Source organism: Setaria viridis, chromosome 5 (assembly GCF_005286985.2).
Source record: "Setaria viridis chromosome 5, Setaria_viridis_v4.0, whole genome shotgun sequence".
Classification (NCBI taxonomy): domain Eukaryota; kingdom Viridiplantae; phylum Streptophyta; class Magnoliopsida; order Poales; family Poaceae; genus Setaria; species Setaria viridis.
In genome coordinates, this window is record NC_048267.2 from 7855651 (window position 1) to 7873630 (window position 17980).

Sequence of the window (17980 nt, forward strand, 5' to 3'; positions counted from 1 at the left end):
GTCACTCTAGTCAACGCAAAATGGACACTCGTAAACCTGGCATGGCATCATCGATCCGCAGAATTCAGTGTACCTCACACCAACACAGTTGCGCGCTCAAAAAAAAAAAAAAGGAAACCAAAGAGAAGAAAAGAGCACAGCTGCGTCAGCAGGCCAATGGTTGTAAAGCTTCAGAACCCTGCGTCAATCCATAAGACCAACTTCGCGGTCACTTGCACACAATTACACCAAGTAACGTAACGCGTACTTTATTATTTGCCGTGGATTTACATGTAATTACCAGCAGATACTTTACAGCATCCTCTCTTCTCTATAACTCAATTTACAATCCTCACGTGCTTGCGGAAATAGATCTCACTCGCTAAATCAGTAGTCTCGTTGATCAGTTGCAGAACAGAGTCTCCTTCGTGGCGTTCCCAGTGGTTGAGTTCACTCTGATGGACAAGTGATTTCACATTAGTAGGCACATTAATTGGCAGAAATGACCATTAGTCCATGCGTGTCTAATTTTTCAAAAAAAGAAAAGGTCTATGCATGTCAACTGTCAATGCACTGCATTCTTACCCATCAGCGATTTTGCAGAGGTATTCCCGTTGATCGTCTCGCAGTGGGACATCGGTGAAATCTGCAGGCAGTAGAACGAGTGGTTAATCAAGAGACACTATCAGTCAGTCTGGCAAAACCCTGCACCTAACGTTTGATATCCAGTTACAACTTTGGTGTAACTTTTGCTCATTCACATTTGGAATCCCCAACCACAATTTGTTTTCATTTCCACTTTTGAGAAAAAAAAAATAGATCGTTGGAAATGCTACAGATTGCGAAAATCATATATGAGCGAACGGAAATGTTCTGCTTGTGGGCTGAGACAGGAGATCAGTGTACGAAAGATGAGTGAAAGAGCACTTGCCTGCCCCAGTTATGTTAGCACCTTTGAAAGTAGTGTTTCCTGTGGTAAGTGCCCCTTCCAAGTTGGCATTTGTTAAATTGACCTGCAAAATGGAACGAGACAAAACCAAATCATGAGATTGCTGCAAAAATCAATTCCTGTAAGCTGAACAATAAAATTGTTGTCGTTTCTGAAACCAGTGTCTGACTATTGCAATGTCGGGCCAAGCTGATATCTACGAACTGATAGTTCAATCAGAAGAAAAGAACAGGGAGTTTGTTTGCTGAAAAGAATGAACAAAGAGAGGAGCCTGAACAAATGTCTGACGTTGTTTAGGGGAATAATTTCTTTTTGAGGAGAAACAATTTTTTCTGACGTAATGATCACTGAAAATTTTTCGTGTCAAGCATTTCCAGCATTTTTCAACAGAATTCAGCCGCGTACACAGGCCTGCCTGATGAAATGGAACCGAAAAATGTGCTGCTTGCTGAACACTGTTTTTTTTTCCCCTCGAACACGCAGGCTTCCTGAACACTGTACCTTTGTTAAATTCGCCAGCGAGAAGTCGGCGCCTCTAAGATCAGCATCAGAGAGATCAGCACCTGAATCCGTCAGCAAACATATCCAGTAAGTCACACAACCAAAACCAAATCATAAAATTTCCAACGAGGAGGAACTGGAACCATCGACGTTAGCAAGCAAATGCACTACTTGTGAGGTCTGCGTCGAAGAAGCTCGCGCCGAGCAGGTTCGCGCCTTTGAAGTTGGCCTGCCTCAGTATGGACTGCAGCAAGAGAAGATTCAAGGATCACCAAACCATGCACAAGACTGAAAAATCGGGTACAGGAATGTAAGGTCAACTTCATGCGTCGAGCATAGAAACTTCGAAGGTTTCATGCGTCTTTTGCAAGCATCTGATCTTATCAACAAAAATGTAAGAAAAAGAATAGCAGAAGGCAAGGTCACAGATGTGCAATCGCAGTCAGCACCGTCTTGAAGTCCTGCTTGACGAGCGTCTGGCCGCTGAAGTCCTTGCCGGTGAGGTCCTGCCCCCGCGTCACCTGCTTCCCGTACGGGCCTCCTCCCTGCGGCCACGCACGTACGCCGTCAGCACCCCCATCTCCAAAATTCTTTGCGAGATCGAATTCGAACCAGACAAAAGGCTGACTATGAACGCGAGGGACGGGTCGGCGACGAGGAGCGAGGCGGCGACGAGAGCGGCGGCGCCGGCATTGGCGAGGTGGAAGTGCACGGAGGAGCGCGCGGGGGTTGCCGCCGGTAGCGCGGCGCCGGCGAGGGCGGGTGGGGACGCCGCGAGCTTGAGAGCGCCCAGGATATCCATGGCAGTGAGCGGGGGGAAGAGCCGGAGAGATCAGAGGAGTTTCGGAGCTGCTTGTTTCTGTTTCCTTACGTGGCTGCGTGTTGTTTATCCGTCTTATCCGTTTGGTGGTGCTGCTTGGCCAGGCAACCAGTCGCCACGATGGCTACCCACAGGCCACAGCCAATCAATGGCACGCACGCATCTCCTTTTTTTTTTTCCATTCACTTCTTGATCACCGAAGTTCGACAGTTCGTCACTTTGCTTGTATTAGTGATGGCACTGTGAGCACTATGGTTTTCGTCACGGAGTGGTCACAGTGATGAAAAACAGACTTAGGCCCTTGTTCGGTGGTTCAAGATTGAATTATCGAACGGATTCGTTCACGAGGAGGAATAAATGGATCCGGTTGTGTCACTCGATTACGTAGGATTTCGTTCCAGAGGTTAAAACATGAGGATTAACTTCGGATCGTTAAGAGGTCGGAATAACCAAAACGAGATTCTAAGGTCGGCTCTGTTCCGATCCGAACTAAAAGTTATTTGATGTTAGGCTAGATTTTAAATAGGGTCAAATCAATCCGTGCGGGCTAGATCTCATTCCAAACGGTTTCGAGAGAACCGAATGAGGCCTTAAGAGTTTCATCGTCACGTAAATAATTCCTTGTATATATCACTAGTTTAAAAAAAATTAGAACCAAATTCTATTTGTAGGAGCAATTCAAGACATGCTCCGTAGCTAGAAATAGTTGTTTGTGGGAGCGGGCCTCGAACTACCCCTATTGATGGCCTAAAAAAAGATGTATCTAAAAGTCGTTTTTGTATAATGTATAACGTTTATCCGCAACTTGATGCAAATTAAGAGGAAGAAATATTGTCCATGTGTATTTTTCAACTAATATTCACATCCGTGCGTATTTTCAAGTTCAGATATCAATGAAAACATTGTCAATGTGATCATTTGCGACGTGAAATAATTTTAAACTATGGGGGCGTTTGATTCCTCGAGCTAAAGTTTAGTCCGTGTCGCATCGAATATTTTGAAACTAAATATGAGTTAATTATAAAACTAATTGCACAGATGGAGGCTAAACAGCGAGATGAATCTATTAAGCATAATTAATTCATCATTAGCAAATGTTTACTGAAGCAGCACATTATCAAATCATTAACTAATTAGGCTTAATAGATTCGTCTCGCCGTTTAGCCTCCATCTGTGTAATGGATTTTGTAAATAGTCTACGTTTAATACTCCTAATTAGTATCTAAACATTCGATGTGACATGTGCTAAAAATAAGCGGTCGGAACCAAACGCCCCTTATGTTTGCAAATTGCAACTCGAATGGCATGGAGTCATGGATAGACCATTTCCATTTTACATCCCTAGCGCGTGGGTGTGACGCTCAAAGCCGTAAAACATCTTCACACAAAGCTGTTGATAAAATCACAAGGATATACATGGCCAGCAAACAACAATAATCCACACACAAGAAGTCCACACTATCATTATTGGTATTCCAAAGAGAACCAAGAGGTTTAGGGGTGGTTTGGTTCGGTAATTAAACTTTAGTCCATGTCACATCGAATGCTTAGATATTAATTAGGAGTATTAAATATATATATTAATTACAGAACTAATTGTATAAATGAAGGCTAATTCGCGAGATGAATCTATTAAACCTAATTAATTTATAATTAATTGATTTTATAATTAACCTATATTTAATAGGTACAGGAACTTTAATCCCAGTTAGTCCCTGGACCCACTTAATTGCTCCGTTCCATTGTTCCCTTTCATCATACTACCGTTCATGTATGTTACGTTTGTTGTTGCCGACCACTGGCATAACTTCTCATTGTGTGTGGTTGGGTTGATTAGTCAGGGATTGCGTGTACCAGTAGCACCAAAATACTTCAATTAACCCTACTGGTCATGATCTTGCACCAAAATGGCTATTGACTGAAACTGGCTTCCTTCTCGTGCAAGTTTCTGCAAATTTAAAAAGATGAACAGAATAACTTGCAAGGTTTAGTCCTATAAATCCAGAGACCTAAGGTGTAATTTCAAAGTACGAAGTAGCACCCATCTCTCTCAAAAAAAAAAAAACACCCCACGTGAAGATGACTGGAGGTTAGCTATAGCTAAGTTAGAGCCTCTGAACTTAAAGGAAAAGATTAGTTCCCATCTCATCCAAGCACATCCCATACACGGAAGTACATGCCATATGCCCATTTATTGGACCTGCTGTCCATTGTGTGGCCATCCAGCTTAACCATGGAGTTTCACCTAGCTAGAGAGCATAGGAATCGGAAGGGGCGCAATGCCGAGGGAGATGGGTGCTACGGTCCTTGACCTGCTGTCCGCTCGTGCTTGAAATTAATGCACGTCAAAGGGATGCGATTAACGCAACCAAACATGAAACGACACGTGCTCCAATTCATGTTTCTCGGGCACGTTAGGCTCGTCCTTATAACGAACTCCTCCTAGTCGTCGATCGATCGAGCACCGCGCACATGGCTGGCGCTCCCACTCTGCTCCTGCGGCTCCTGCCTCTCCTCCTCCTGCTGCTCCCCTCTGGTCTCAGGGAGTACCTCTCGCCGGCGGCGATCATCAACCGCCGGCCGGAGGATGCTACGACTGCTCCAGGCGCCGCCGACGAGGTCGCGCTCCACCCGATCGTGCTGGTGCCCGGGATTAGCTGCAGCGAGCTGGAGGCGCGGCTCACGGACGCCTACCGCCCATCCCTGCCGCGCTGCGGCGCCATGAAGGGGAAAGGCTGGTTCGGGCTGTGGGCCAACTCCACCGACCTCGCCGCGCACCACTACGTCCCGTGCTTCACCGAGCAGATGAGCCTCGCCTACGACCCCGCCGCCGGCGACTACCTGAACCTCCCCGGCGTTGAGACCCGCGTCCGCAACTTCGGCTCCTCCCGAGGGTTCCAGCGGAACCCAAAGCACTCGTACATACCGCACGATCCCATCATCCAACCCCTAGCTCCCTACTAGAGATATGATCGTTCGTTCATCCATGGCTATCGGCACTGAGCCGGCCCCGGTCGTCACTGACTGCTCTGCCGCGCGCAGGGACTGGTGCTTCGAGGTCCTCAGGCGGGCGCTGGAGAGGGTCGGGTACCGCGACGGCGACACCCTGTTCGGCGCCCCCTACGACCTCCGCCACGCCCCGCCGCCGCCGGCGCCCGGCCAGCCGTCGGAGGTCTTCTCCCGCTACTTCCGGCGGCTGACTCGTCTCATCGAGGACGCGAGCAGGAGGAACCAGGGCAAGAAGGTGATCCTCTTCGGGCACAGCTTCGGGGGCACGGTGGCGCTGGACTTCGTGCGGAGCACCCCCATGTCGTGGCGGCGCGGGCACATCAAGCACCTCGTCCTCGCCGCGCCGCTGCCAGCGGCAGCAGGGTTCGTGCGGCCGCTGCGGAACTTCGCCTCCGGGTCCGCGCTGCTCTACGTCCCGGGGACCGCCGCGCTGCCCCTGACGCTGCGGCCGATGTGGCGGAGCTTCGAGTCCGCCATCCTCAACTTCCCGTCGCCGGCGGTGTTCGGGCGGAGGCCGGTCGTCGTCACCAGGGAGCGGAACTACTCGGCCCACGACATGGAGGAGTTCCTCGCCGCCGTCGGCGCCGGCGCCGCCGTGGAGCCGTTCAGGAGGCGGGCGGTGCCGAGGATGCGCTACTTCCAGGCGCCCATGGTGCCCACGACGTGCATCAACGGGGTTGGCAACGAGACGCCGGAGCAGCTCGTGTACTGGGACGGCGACTTCGACAAGGTCCCGGAGGTGGTGAACGGCGACGGGGACGAGGACATCAACCTGATCAGCATGCTGGAGTTCGATGAGCAGATGCGCCGGCAGCCGGAGCAGAAGAAGATGTTCAAGTCGATCAAGCTCCATGGGGCTAGCCACGGCACCATTGTTACGGAGGAATGGACGCTAAAGAGGGTCATGCAAGAAATCCTTGAAGCGAATCGAATGTAGGCCTTGTTTGGATCTCAATAATCTGGGTGGGTGGTTGGATTTTCATAATCTACCCAATTATCTGGGTGTTTAGATATCATAGTAATTTTCTACGTAGATGATTTCTATAATCACGATGAGATCCAAACAAGGCCTTGATTGTAATTTGTTTGTGTTAGACAAAAGCGGTTTTCAGCCCTGTAATTCAATAGTGAAGAGTGAATTAGTGTGGAATTGCATGAATAATTCATCACGCTATTCAAGTTGCAAAATATAGCTTAGATTGTTTCACGCGTCATCATTACCAAAATGGAGCTGTTTCTCTTTTTTATCCATCCAAATTTGCAGAAACAAAATGCATATCAGCTCCGTTGAGCCGTTACTTTTTTTTTCAAATTGTAAGTCGTTTTAACTTTTCTACGTACGTAGAATTTGCTATGTATCTAGACACAACCTTTACTTTTACTTAGATGTATAGTAAAAAGATATGTGTGTAGCGATCTACAATTTGTGAATTACTCAACTCAATCACGACAGTAAAATTATGGCAGTGTCTGGTTAACGGCAATACATGGGAAGGGACATGGCGATGGACAGAGGATCGAGACAGCAGCAACGAAACAACGAGAAACACAACGTGACACTAGGAAATGGATGGGACCAAACAAAAAAGCTCTTCACGTTCTCGACTACGCCTTGTCCTCGTAATCTAGCTGCTTTGTGTAGAGATTTGTTGAGCTGTACTCCTGCACCAGCTAGTTGCACCAAAAAAAAAAAAATAGGCTGAATATACCGGATGGGCCTATGAAATAATATATGCAGCAAAACTTATATTCTGCCGCAATACAACACACAGGCGATATGCTGTATATGCATGCTAACTTGCTTAATTCATTGGTCACATCAAATCCAAGTAAATCCCCAACAACAAGCATGCATAGGCACGTAGCCAGCCAGCTAGGCGGTACAATCCAAAAGGGTTTGCGCCATAGAAGCAAGTCGTCGTGATGGTGGACTCGGGTAATCTGCTGGGTGTTTGATCCCAAGTCAAACACGCACAAGTCAGCGTCCTCCTCCTTGAGATTCCTCATCAAGTAATATCTGGTTTGCGAGCTGATGAAGTGGAGCTTCCCTTGGAACATGAGCATCTCGTCGTCGTCGTCGTTCTGGTCCTTGTGGTGGTGGAAGACGAGCAAGGGCAAGCATGGCGACAGCGACGATCGGAGCATGCTCTTTTCTGCGTGTCCCGCCATCTTTTCTTGACGATGGCGATGATTTGCCTTGGATGCAGAGAGGTTCTGATCGATCGTGGTGGAGGCTTGCCCTGTCCGCTCTCTCTTCTTGAACATACACAAGGACACGATAGATGCCAGCCATGGTGATCGAATCGAATTGGTGTTGGTGGATTGTGGATCCCTTTTCCGCTCCAGAGGAAAGCTTGCGTGTCGAGGTGTCGTCGTGTACGACTGCGAGTCTGCGACACGGCAAAGGATTTTTTTTTTTTTTTGAAACATACGGAATTCCTAACCAACACTTGGGTAATTTTCGTTTTGCTGCGTCAATCGATTTTTTCCTGAACGCATGTGGCCACAACGGCTGCTTGCCATGCTGGCCCAACACGCAAGCTGCCCTGCTGCCTGGCCCGCTAGTGCTACTGGCCTGCCAGAGAACAAGCGGTCCAAGGCCTATTGAAAATTTCGGCCTAGCGTGCATATGGCCGTTGCGTCGAATACAGCCTGTTAGCATGTAGAGGATGGGTTGTACAAGATCAGCGGATTAGTTTGGTATGGATCCGATAAAAGGAGCTAAACATGTCATGTGCACCTAGTTTTTTTATGAACCTATGAAGCTCAAATATTCGTGTACTTGTTACTGATTTGTGGGCTGTCATTCCGACTAGCAGTGTGTATTTTCATGTATCATTTTTCCTTTTCTTTTTTTTTTCTCACCGAAACCTCATTGCGACACCGGTGCTTTTGATAAGAAAATTATTTTTTTTTTCATTTCGCATGGTGTAATGTCTTTAGGTTAGATCAACTTAGTGGGGGGATTTGTAATGTTATGTATGCCCAAGGTATGTTTGATTATGTTTGTTTTTCTATTTAATTGTGTGTGTGAATGTTATTATATTTAATTGTATGTGTGAATGTTATTATATTTAATTGTGCATGTGAAATGGAGTGTCAGGACCATAAAACCTAAGGGGTGTGTTCCTTTTTTGTTTTCATATTTGTTGTCTTCATTTTCTTTATTGATACTATTCTAGTTTTCCACTCAAAATTTCTAGTGGTATTGATTAGCAAATTGACTGTTCTTTTTGTGTTTGTCTTCAATTTTTGTTAACCGGCAAATGCTACATGGCTTGATTCTATGGTGGTGTTTGGATGCCAGCCATGAGTTGCCACGCTTAATATTAGGCTTGTGGTGTTTGGATGCCAGCCATGAGTTGCCACGCTTAATATTAGGCTCTTGCCACCGCTATTTTGGCTAACGTTTGGTTGACAAAATAAACGTAGGTACGCCACCGCCACAGGTCTCTCTAGCCACAACTTTCTCCACCGGAAGTGTGGCGGCCTTTTTTCACGCCACAGCATCCTCGCTGCCGCCTAACCAGCTGAGGGGGTGTTTGGATACCACCCACTAAAATTTAGCACATGTCAAATCGGATATTTAGATACTAATTAGAAGTATTAAATATAAGCTAATTATAAAACTAATTGCACAGATGGAGTCTAATTCGCTAGATGAATCTATTGTTGGATATATAAGCACTTTTAGTTTTAATTTAATCCAGAAATAAATCATGAATACGATGAACAGATAGTAGATTAAACTAGACATGTCTACACAAGATCTAGACAAGTCTATCATTGCAAATAGAATCACACATTCTACTATACTATCCAGTGCTATCAGACTGCAACAGATCATAATAGCTAGTATGGAAGACATAATTTGAGATAAGAGATCGTACGTTTCTTTCTTGATGAAGACCGGCTCCTGGACAACTACCGGGTACAGCAGGCGATGACGATCAGCAACCTAACGTTGTTCGCGATGACGAGTGACGCCCGAGCGACGAAGAGGTAGACGAGTCGTGGTGAAGGAGTCGACGAAGAACTTGACGAAGCGGAGGAAGCGATCGAGCAGTCGTGCAGAGCGCTTCCCAAAAACCTTATTCGCCCTCAAGGCTCAAATTAGCAACAATTTCTGGGTATTTTTCTTCAATTCATAATAATCTACCCAGCAATTTTCCGATTCTGGAAGGTTTAACCATCGTACCTAGGGTTTAGGGTTAAAGAAAAAATCTCTCATCAAAGGGTGCTATTCTATAATGTTTCTTTAGCAGATCCCTCTCCCGGTGCAGGATCGCTGAAGACGACGGTTCCGGAGACCTGCTCTCCCAATCGCCGGTGCACGCCGACAATCAGGATGGAGTATACTACGGTGGTGGCGCAGCAGCGAGGAGGCAAAAACCTAACTAGTACAGACCACCTTAGGGATACCCTAACCTGGGAGCCTTCCCGTATAGTAGTCTATATTTCATCTTTTTCATGAGGGAGGTGGTCCATATATATAGGGAGGAAAAGCCCCAACACCCTCATCTATTAGCAATATGGGACTAATAGATGGTGTACCCCCTCTTTACGCTAATGGGCCTTTGAAATTTATTTGAAATTCTGAAATTACTTATGGGCTAGACCCATTATTTCAACATCTATTAAGCCTAATTAGTCCATGATTTGATAATGTGGTGCTACAGTAACCATTTGCTAATGATGGATTAATTAGGCTTAATAGATTCATCTCGCGAATTAGCTCGGGGTTCTGCAATTAGTTGTATAACTAGCTCATGTTTAGTTCTCCTAATTAGCCTCCGAATATCCGATGTGACACTGCTAAAGTTTAGCACATAGTATCAAACACTCCCCAGAAAAAAACGCACCCGTGATGCTGTCGTACTCCCTGCGCTCACCACTCGTAGGCCTTTTTTTAACTGATTGGCCTGCTGCCCGTCAAATGAGCATGTACCTGCCTGATCGATCCTCAATTTGGTGGCCATTTTGATTAGATTTTTACAATAAAATATGGAGTTAATTTATATGTTGAACAGTGAATAATACATGCTGAACCGTGAGATTATTTATGACATGTAATATTTCTTTTCATTTTTAGTGCATTTGTCTAAAAGACAATGCAAATACTGATGCTTTCACATAGCCGGTGTGTCAATTTATGCTGAACAGTGTCATTTGCTTTTACATGTAGCTAGCAACCAAACATCTGCCGCATCAATTTTACCAAACCTTAGTTACCAACCAAACAGTATATTTTTGCTACAGGTTGTGGCTTTCCACGGTGTGGCTAGTTCCTAACGTTAGGCGTAGCAAACAAACATGCCCTGTATTTCAAATCAGCAGATTGAATGTGGTGTTTTGTTATCTGGTTTTCTTTTTTATTTTCCTAGCCCGCAAGTTGTTGCGCCTAGTGAGTTCTGTAGTACGTGCATGTATCACATATTGTCTTCCGAATTTCGATTGTTGCAGCTAATTTTTCCAGTCATTTTTTTTCTTCTAGATTCTAGACTGGCACATCATTATTCGGCTGATTTTGCACATCATTATTCGGCTGATTTTGCTATCAGCAGCAACCGTTTCCTAGGCCCCTAGCACTGCTACGTGGCACGTTCTGAATGGCTAAAAAAATTGACTGACGCATCAACGAAAATCTCTCGAATGTTGAGTAGTCATTCCCGTTTGGAAATATCACACTCTCAGAAAAAAGGAGGAAGGTGGAATTTGGAAACTTGCAAATTCAGTTAGGGGCCTTTCTTTGGGCCATAAACTTGCAAAGGGATGATGTTGTTGTGGGCTCGCCATTGTTCGGCCAATCAGGCCCGACCCAAACAAACGTGAGGTGGATGGAAAAGCTTCTAAGGCTCGCTATGCCAGCCCATAGGCCCACATCCACAGGATTCCCCAATTACTCAAAATCTTGAAGGTTATAAATGCAAATGTTTCGTTCATATAGGTGAATGAGAGATAACAAAAAAAAGCTGATCTTCTCTTTTCCCATTTTCTATACCCTGTCCATTTGACAATTTCGCAAACGTTTGAGCTTGCCTTGACAGTTGATACCCTTTGTCAAAATATGCATCCTACAGTTTGGAACGAAAGAAGTAGCATTTTCCTTCCAAGCGTCGGCGCTACCAAACTGGAAATAAGTCCTAACCAAAATCTTACACATCAGAGTTAACAGAAAAAAAAATTACTTCGTTTTAGCAGAAATTATAGCCTTAGAAGCGGTTTACGAATCTCAAGCAGGAATAAATTTGAAACTGAAAAGGTGGGTTTATTCTTTCAAGGACATTTTTGCAATTTTCCCTCTTAACAAATTGTCCCCATCCTACGGACAAAGACGCAGCGAAGGCAAACTGTCCTCGCACCGCAGCCCCCTTCCTCGTCGCCGGCGACCTCGCGCGCCGCCGCTACCGAGATGCCGGTGAGGGTGGTCGACACCGCAACTCCATCGTCCCAGCCCTCCCCAGGTTACCCCTCTCCCATCTCTTCCGACATACATGCCATGCGCGCATCAGGTCTGCTCTGTACACCCAGGTTTAGATCTTATCGGAGTCTAATCTCTTAGTTCCCTGGAGTTGATCGGTCATGTGATGCGATTTGGTAGGATTTTAATCCGAGGCTATTTGTCTGATCTAGATTGGTCTAAGTTAGCTGGAGTTTGTATCGCTGCAGTTTGGTACTGATTTGGGCGGGTTGATCCTTTCTACCGCGGAAGTTATTGCTTTGCACTGTGCTAAAATTTAAGTATCAGCTGGGGGTAGTTGTTATGATGGTTTTGAGCCTTGAAAATGTTTGGAATTTGGTTCCAATTTCAACGGGAAGCTTCCCTCTGATAATCTAGTGTTGCTAATATTTGCCTGGGTTTGATCATTATGTATCATAATTGTGTCAGGCGTCCTGAAATTATGGATCGTTATCCATATGAGATCGTGTGGCCAGATCATGACTGCATTTTTATTCTGTATTGATCGCTGGTTAGCAGAAAACCAATTGATGCCATGTTTCTGGAAGAACTACTTAATCTAAATATATGTTGGCAATATCTCCTTTTGGGTATCTAATAAATCGAGTAGAATCAACATGCCTTTTTTTTTCTTTGCAATTTGAATCCTTAACTACCTCTGTGATGTTTTTGTGAGTTCCATAGTTGAACATGCCATGCTGACTAAAATACTCATTGTAGGCCAAGACTCAAATGCTGGACAACCATCTCCTCCTAGCTGTTCGCTCTTAAGTGCTGGAAGAGTAAGTGTTTTCATTCTGTTATAGGAATCTTTGGCCTAACAACAGAATCATCGTAAAGGTTGTGGCCCAATAAAATGCAAGTCGCTGATTTTTGTTACTGCTGTGGTATCAATTGCAATCTTCCACCATGTCCTCTCAGAAATAAAATAGTAATTTTCCTTTTCAGCTTCATCCTAGATTGGTTCTGGGCAACTGCTACTTATGTTTTCTTGGGAATGAAAGGCAGGACTGTTTTTGGATGTGCACTGTCAGATAGCTGCAGTGCTGCTTATCCTCCAGTTTCTGTTTGATATTCCGGGATGTAGGTTATGTTTTTCTTTTACAGTCCATTGTGCGAATGGCATTTGTGTTGTTGCATACCGCTCAAGTACTGCTTATGAGCTTGCTTGAACTTTATCCTGGAGCCTCAAGAGTTGCCATTGATCAAATCTACTTGTATCTTTCTTTCAGTGTTTTGCTGGAACTCAGAATGTTTCGAGTCTGCAGAAGGATGAAGCATGGAAAGTTAATGTGCGCATCCATGGTTGTGATCTTGAACAGGGTTATTTATGTGGAACGATGGAAGCGCTTAATGTTCCATTGGCAGATACGCCTGTGAGTAACTCATTTGTTCTTCACCTTCGGCACTGAAATATAATCCTATGCATTCTAGACAAAGATCAATTAGGTTTACCAAATAAACTGTTGTACACCATATACTTTACAAACTAACTTGGGAATTAAACGTGTTGTCAGAGTGTAAGACTGGATTTTAAGAAATGTTATACAGAAATCCATGTTGTTGTTTTAGATTACTATGGGAAAGTGCTCGGTTTATATAGTCGACACACCTTTTTTTCAGTCTGTTATTCATGAATTTTACTTCATGTATTGGCTCGCTGTCCATAGGTAGTGACATTCTGGGAGGGGGAGATAGTAGATGCTAAAAATTACACGTTTTTCACCGGCAAGTGGGAAGCATCGTGAGTGTTTATTTTTTATGTTAATATCATCCCTAAATGTGTCCTGGTGTCTCACAGCATTCGAAAATTTTTCAAAAACATCTTTCTACTATTTTGCAGACCAGAGGATGATATAAGGCACTGGTCCAAGTTCTCATCATTTACGCCTCTTCTGGTAATTGGTTATCCAACTTATTATTGAATTATTGTCCATCATTATGAATCTTTGGATGATTTGTTCTCATTAGTCATTATGCCCTTCCTGCAGAGTCAGATTGAGACAGATGGTGGCAAGTCGTTAGACCTTAGCAACTATCCTCATATATTTATGGTATGACATTACCTGATATGTTCATTTATCAATGTATAAGCATTTTTATTTACCTTTTCTCTGATGCATGTAGAGGTGGAAAGAGCAATACTTTGTCAATGTTGGAGTTGACTGTGGGTTAACCATCGCTGGTTTCTACTACGTTTGCTTTTCTTGTAGTGATGGTTCCATTAGTGGCTTTTATTATGATCCAAACAGCAGGTAATAAATATTTTTCTGCAATTTATAAATTACAATGGCATGGTATCAGATTCATTAATGAAGAAGGAGGGCTGGTGTAAACACTTCTGTTCTCTTCATGTGCAGCCCATTTCAGAAGCTTGAACTGAAGTGTACCAATGAGAAAAATTCTGGATTCACCTTTTCCTCCTATGAGCTACAGTGACAGGCTCAATGCATCCGGTGCCAACTTTCTATTAGCATATACAGTGTGTCTAGTGAACTCATAATTCCTAATGCTGTTGTATTAAAAGAAATGAGAGGGTGTGTATGTAACAGTTTGTTTCCAGACAAAGCAACCTGTTACTTTGTAATGTTAAGGGAAGCAGGCGCCATTTCTTTTCTAAATTTACCTTTTTGTATTATGCTTGTGTCAACCATGATGTGATGTGTCTGAATTCAGTTGGATATGGAATGTAAAGGATAAATGCTGATTCAGTGAAATGGTATATACCTCTTCCCATAATTGTAGCTCTGCAGTCGAGGATTTCTATTTCAACATGTCTATCTTATGCAAATTGTGGTTCCTAATTACATGCATCGTGAATACAATTTCTGATACAATCATGATGCAAGCTTTACTGAAACTTCATCAAGATTGCCAATTGTATTCTCTTTTCTCTACTCAAGTTTCTGGTACAAAGCTGCAGAGACCTCCTTTTGGTTTCACTTGCAGCTATGTATGTTTTGACTCTGACATAGTTCTATGAACAAAGTAAACTTGGGGCATGCTCTTCGTCTTTGCCTTCAGCTTCCTGACATTGTTAGGTAAAGGAAAACTCTGCTGATGTTGTTTTACAATGTCTTTGATCTCATACTTCAAGCTGTTGTTCATTCTCTAAGGAATAAAATTCTTCTGCATCTATATTCCATTAAATTTACAGTTATTGTTAATCTAATACTAATGTTTTGCTGATAGGATTACTCTGGAACATAATCTTACCTTCGAACGCACAAGGATGTGTAGACAGTGGAACAGGAGGTGTTTCTTCTCTTCCTTGCTGCAGAAACCAAGAAGAGATTTCCTTCGCCCTTTGTGCCAAAGGCTGCTCAACACTCTCGCTCCATGTGTCAAACAGATTGAGGATAGAATCAGTAATTACTTCTGAAAGTAATTTATCATCTTGTCCAGGTTCCAGCTTCAACATCAGGTATCTATTGACTGATATTAACTTCTCTAGCATGTGCCTTCTATCAATGTTATATGCTACCATTGTGCCTTGGATTTTAGCAATCATCTTGAGCACCACCTGATAGACTGTAGCAAATGCATCTCGGAATGCTTTGGTTGTTGCTTCAGACAGTTCCCTGTCGTTCCAGCCACTCTTTTCATTCCCTAACTCACGTGCTATGGTTGGCGCGAATGTTACAGTCTTCGGCTTGGTTGTGTTGACACGGAGCTGCTTTGATTCCATCAGCATCTCATTGGCTTCCTTCATTTCTGACTCAAATCTGCTGCTGACCTTGAAGTATGGTTGCTCCTTGTGTGCAGTGGGGCTCGGAACCGGTGAATTCTGTCTTGGTGATGCTTCCATGAACACCTCAGACGCCCTCTCTGAACCACCCGCTGCGATGCACGCAAGAAAGCATTTATCATGCATGCTCCATCGCAGTGAAGTCATACTATAGTTGATGTTTGGACTGAATTCAACTAAAGAAACACAGATAGGTATTCATTTCAATAAATTCAATTAACAACTTTTTTGGTGACATGTGAGTTTGTGACTGACATACAGGAAGAAGGTTGATGGTGCGCTTTCTTGGGGGTTCCACGGTACACGGGATCTCGTCGTTCGTCCTTGCCCTTGATGTCTTCTGCGCTGGGTCCAGCCCTGGGAGTCCACATCATCTCCTCCTGTGCAGGTTTCTTCTTGTGATGCAGCATGTGCATCCATTTCTTAGCCTTGCTCTTCACCTTTCCCAGCACCGCCTTCTTTTGGCTCCCACCTGGGGTCCGAGGCGACTCTGTCGGGCTCGCTGGTGGCGCCCGTGGTGAAGACCAATATCGTTGTTGCTCCTCCCATTCATCGCTTGGATGTTGGCCTGCAAATGAATGGTTGCCTCAAGTAAGCTACCAGAGAGCCTAGGATGATGGGTGTCACACATGAATGACATGATCCATTAGCTTCTGCTTCGCAAGTTTCAACAGGTAAGTGCAGAAACATCATCGTACGTACTTTGACAAGAGAATGCAGAGGTTGACCAAGATAAGAATTTCTTAATGTCAAACTATCAACGATAAATTGAAACTGGTGTAACAAAGAACCGAAAAGATCTCTTACCATTTTGGACGAGGTGGTCTACTCGTTTGGTGCTGATCCCACGCTTCATCTTTCTGATGTTGCTCACGATTGTGCAGGAACAACGCCCAATTCAACCAAATCCAAAAAAAAAAACTTGGGAGGAGCTAAGCTGTGCAAGGCAAGAAATGGATTTGCTCGGCCTATCCTAAAGTTGGCAAACTTGAAGGAAACGTTCTGAGTTATAGATGTTGCGAGGGTGAATTTTTGGGGGGTGTTGTTCCATTGTGCCCCGCTATTCTTGGGGAGTGTTTGGTGGTCGGAGGTAGGCGAGGTTTTGGCGCCGCATCCTCAGGGCCCTCTAATGTAGGGATGATGAGATTTATAGAACGAGATCCATATCTTCGACATGATAGATGCGCAATGTTTTTCCTTGTTTTTTTCCCTACCAGAGTTCAAATCCTACAGCCTTGTAATAAGGGTCTGATCATCTCTGACTGCAAATAATACCGCTGCTCACCCTCAATTTCCCATACAAATAATAATCGTGGCTGATTTTGGATTTTCTTGAGTTAAGCAATATAAGCGTGTTGCATAAAATCAAAAATAGACTTACTTGAAAGTTACAGCGCGCAAAAAAAAACTGTTCAAAAACAAAAAAAGGGGGAACAAATTATGGTCGTTTTTTTTGTTCTTGCATTAAACCGTTTATTAAGAAGCGTGTTGCAAAAAAAAGCACAAAAAATAGGCAGACTTGGAACCCCAAAAAATGTGTACAAAAACACAAGGGACAAAAAATATGGTGTTAACTGTCAAGAATGGGATTCGAACCCATGCCCTTTCGGACCAGTACCTGAAACTGGCGCCTTAGACCAACTCGGCCATCTTGACGTTTGTGTCATGGTACTTATTGAATAATATAAGATTATATATACAGCAACCGTTCAGCCAACAACACTTGCAGCCGGCTAACTTTGGTTTGAAACGACGAAAAATTGTGTTTCGGGGTTGCCATAAGTGCACGCATCCGTATTCTCAAAGCTGAATGGCCAATATATTAGAGGTCATCCGTATCCTAATTGGTAAAAACTCACGACCTCAATATCTTCCTATGATACTACCTTAAACTCCTAGGATTAATCGGACGAATTTTGTGAAATATAATCGAATATGTTTTTGCGACGTACCCCAGTATTAGATCGATGATGAGCAGATAAAGAGCCGTAACTTTTTTTTTAAAAAAACGTAGTACACATGTGACACGCGCAACTATGAACACGACCAACCTTTCTGTGCACTTGGTGGGGTCAGGGGAGCAAACGATTGAAAGAGCATTGAAGCCGCCCCACCGTCCTTGCATGCCTTTGCTGGCTGCCTACTGCTCTACTACGTCTAGGGAGGGGCTAAACTTTAGCCCTGTCACATTGGATGTTCGGATGCTAATTAGGAGAACTAATTATGAGCTAATTACAAAACTAATAGCAGAACCCCTAGGCTAAATCGCGAGACGAACCTATTAAGCTTAATTAATCCATCATTAGCGAATGGTTATTGTAGCACCACATTATCAAATCATGAACTAATTAGGCTTAATAGATTTGACTCGCGATTTAGCAAAGGTTATGCAATTAATTTTGTAATTAGCCTATGTTTAATACTCCTAATTAGTATCAAACATTCAATGTGACAGGAGCTAAAGTTTAACCCCTGCCTCCCAAACACCCTTTATCAATCTACTAGTTGTGTAAA

The 17980-nt window shown here is 44.1% G+C and overlaps 4 protein-coding genes and 1 non-coding gene across 5 annotated transcripts; 2 read left to right on the forward strand and 3 right to left on the reverse strand.

Moving 5' to 3' along the window:
- Window positions 1-232: 232 nt before the first annotated feature.
- LOC117854967 (thylakoid lumenal 15 kDa protein 1, chloroplastic) lies at window positions 233-2310 on the reverse strand. The gene is made up of 7 exons (XM_034737235.2): window positions 2058-2310; window positions 1879-1974; window positions 1601-1673; window positions 1430-1491; window positions 911-992; window positions 565-625; window positions 233-434 (listed from the first exon to the last, which is right to left on the reverse strand). The coding sequence occupies exons 1-7, from the start codon at window positions 2229-2231 to the stop codon at window positions 383-385; spliced, it is 600 nt and encodes a 199-aa protein (XP_034593126.1). The 5' UTR covers window positions 2232-2310; the 3' UTR covers window positions 233-382.
- Window positions 2311-4612: 2302 nt separating this feature from the next.
- LOC117858965 (lecithin-cholesterol acyltransferase-like 1) lies at window positions 4613-6408 on the forward strand. Its single transcript, XM_034742126.2, has 2 exons — window positions 4613-5167; window positions 5292-6408. The coding sequence occupies exons 1-2, from the start codon at window positions 4722-4724 to the stop codon at window positions 6193-6195; spliced, it is 1350 nt and encodes a 449-aa protein (XP_034598017.1). The 5' UTR covers window positions 4613-4721; the 3' UTR covers window positions 6196-6408.
- A 5157-nt stretch (window positions 6409-11565) lies between these two features.
- On the forward strand, window positions 11566-14457 carry LOC117858232 (uncharacterized). The gene is made up of 8 exons (XM_034741263.1): window positions 11566-11722; window positions 12439-12500; window positions 12951-13094; window positions 13389-13462; window positions 13562-13616; window positions 13710-13772; window positions 13846-13973; window positions 14079-14457. The coding sequence occupies exons 1-8, from the start codon at window positions 11671-11673 to the stop codon at window positions 14155-14157; spliced, it is 657 nt and encodes a 218-aa protein (XP_034597154.1). The 5' UTR covers window positions 11566-11670; the 3' UTR covers window positions 14158-14457.
- Window positions 14458-14803: 346 nt separating this feature from the next.
- Window positions 14804-17116, reverse strand: LOC117856178 (uncharacterized). Its single transcript, XM_072293902.1, has 5 exons — window positions 17109-17116; window positions 16274-16335; window positions 15726-16034; window positions 14935-15558; window positions 14804-14853 (listed from the first exon to the last, which is right to left on the reverse strand). Exons 1-5 carry the CDS (start codon window positions 17114-17116, stop codon window positions 14804-14806), a joined length of 1053 nt encoding a protein of 350 aa, XP_072150003.1.
- On the reverse strand, window positions 17042-17122 carry TRNAL-CAG (transfer RNA leucine (anticodon CAG)). Its single transcript has one exon. It is a non-coding gene; the product is annotated as a tRNA-Leu (tRNA).
- Window positions 17123-17980: the final 858 nt, after the last annotated feature.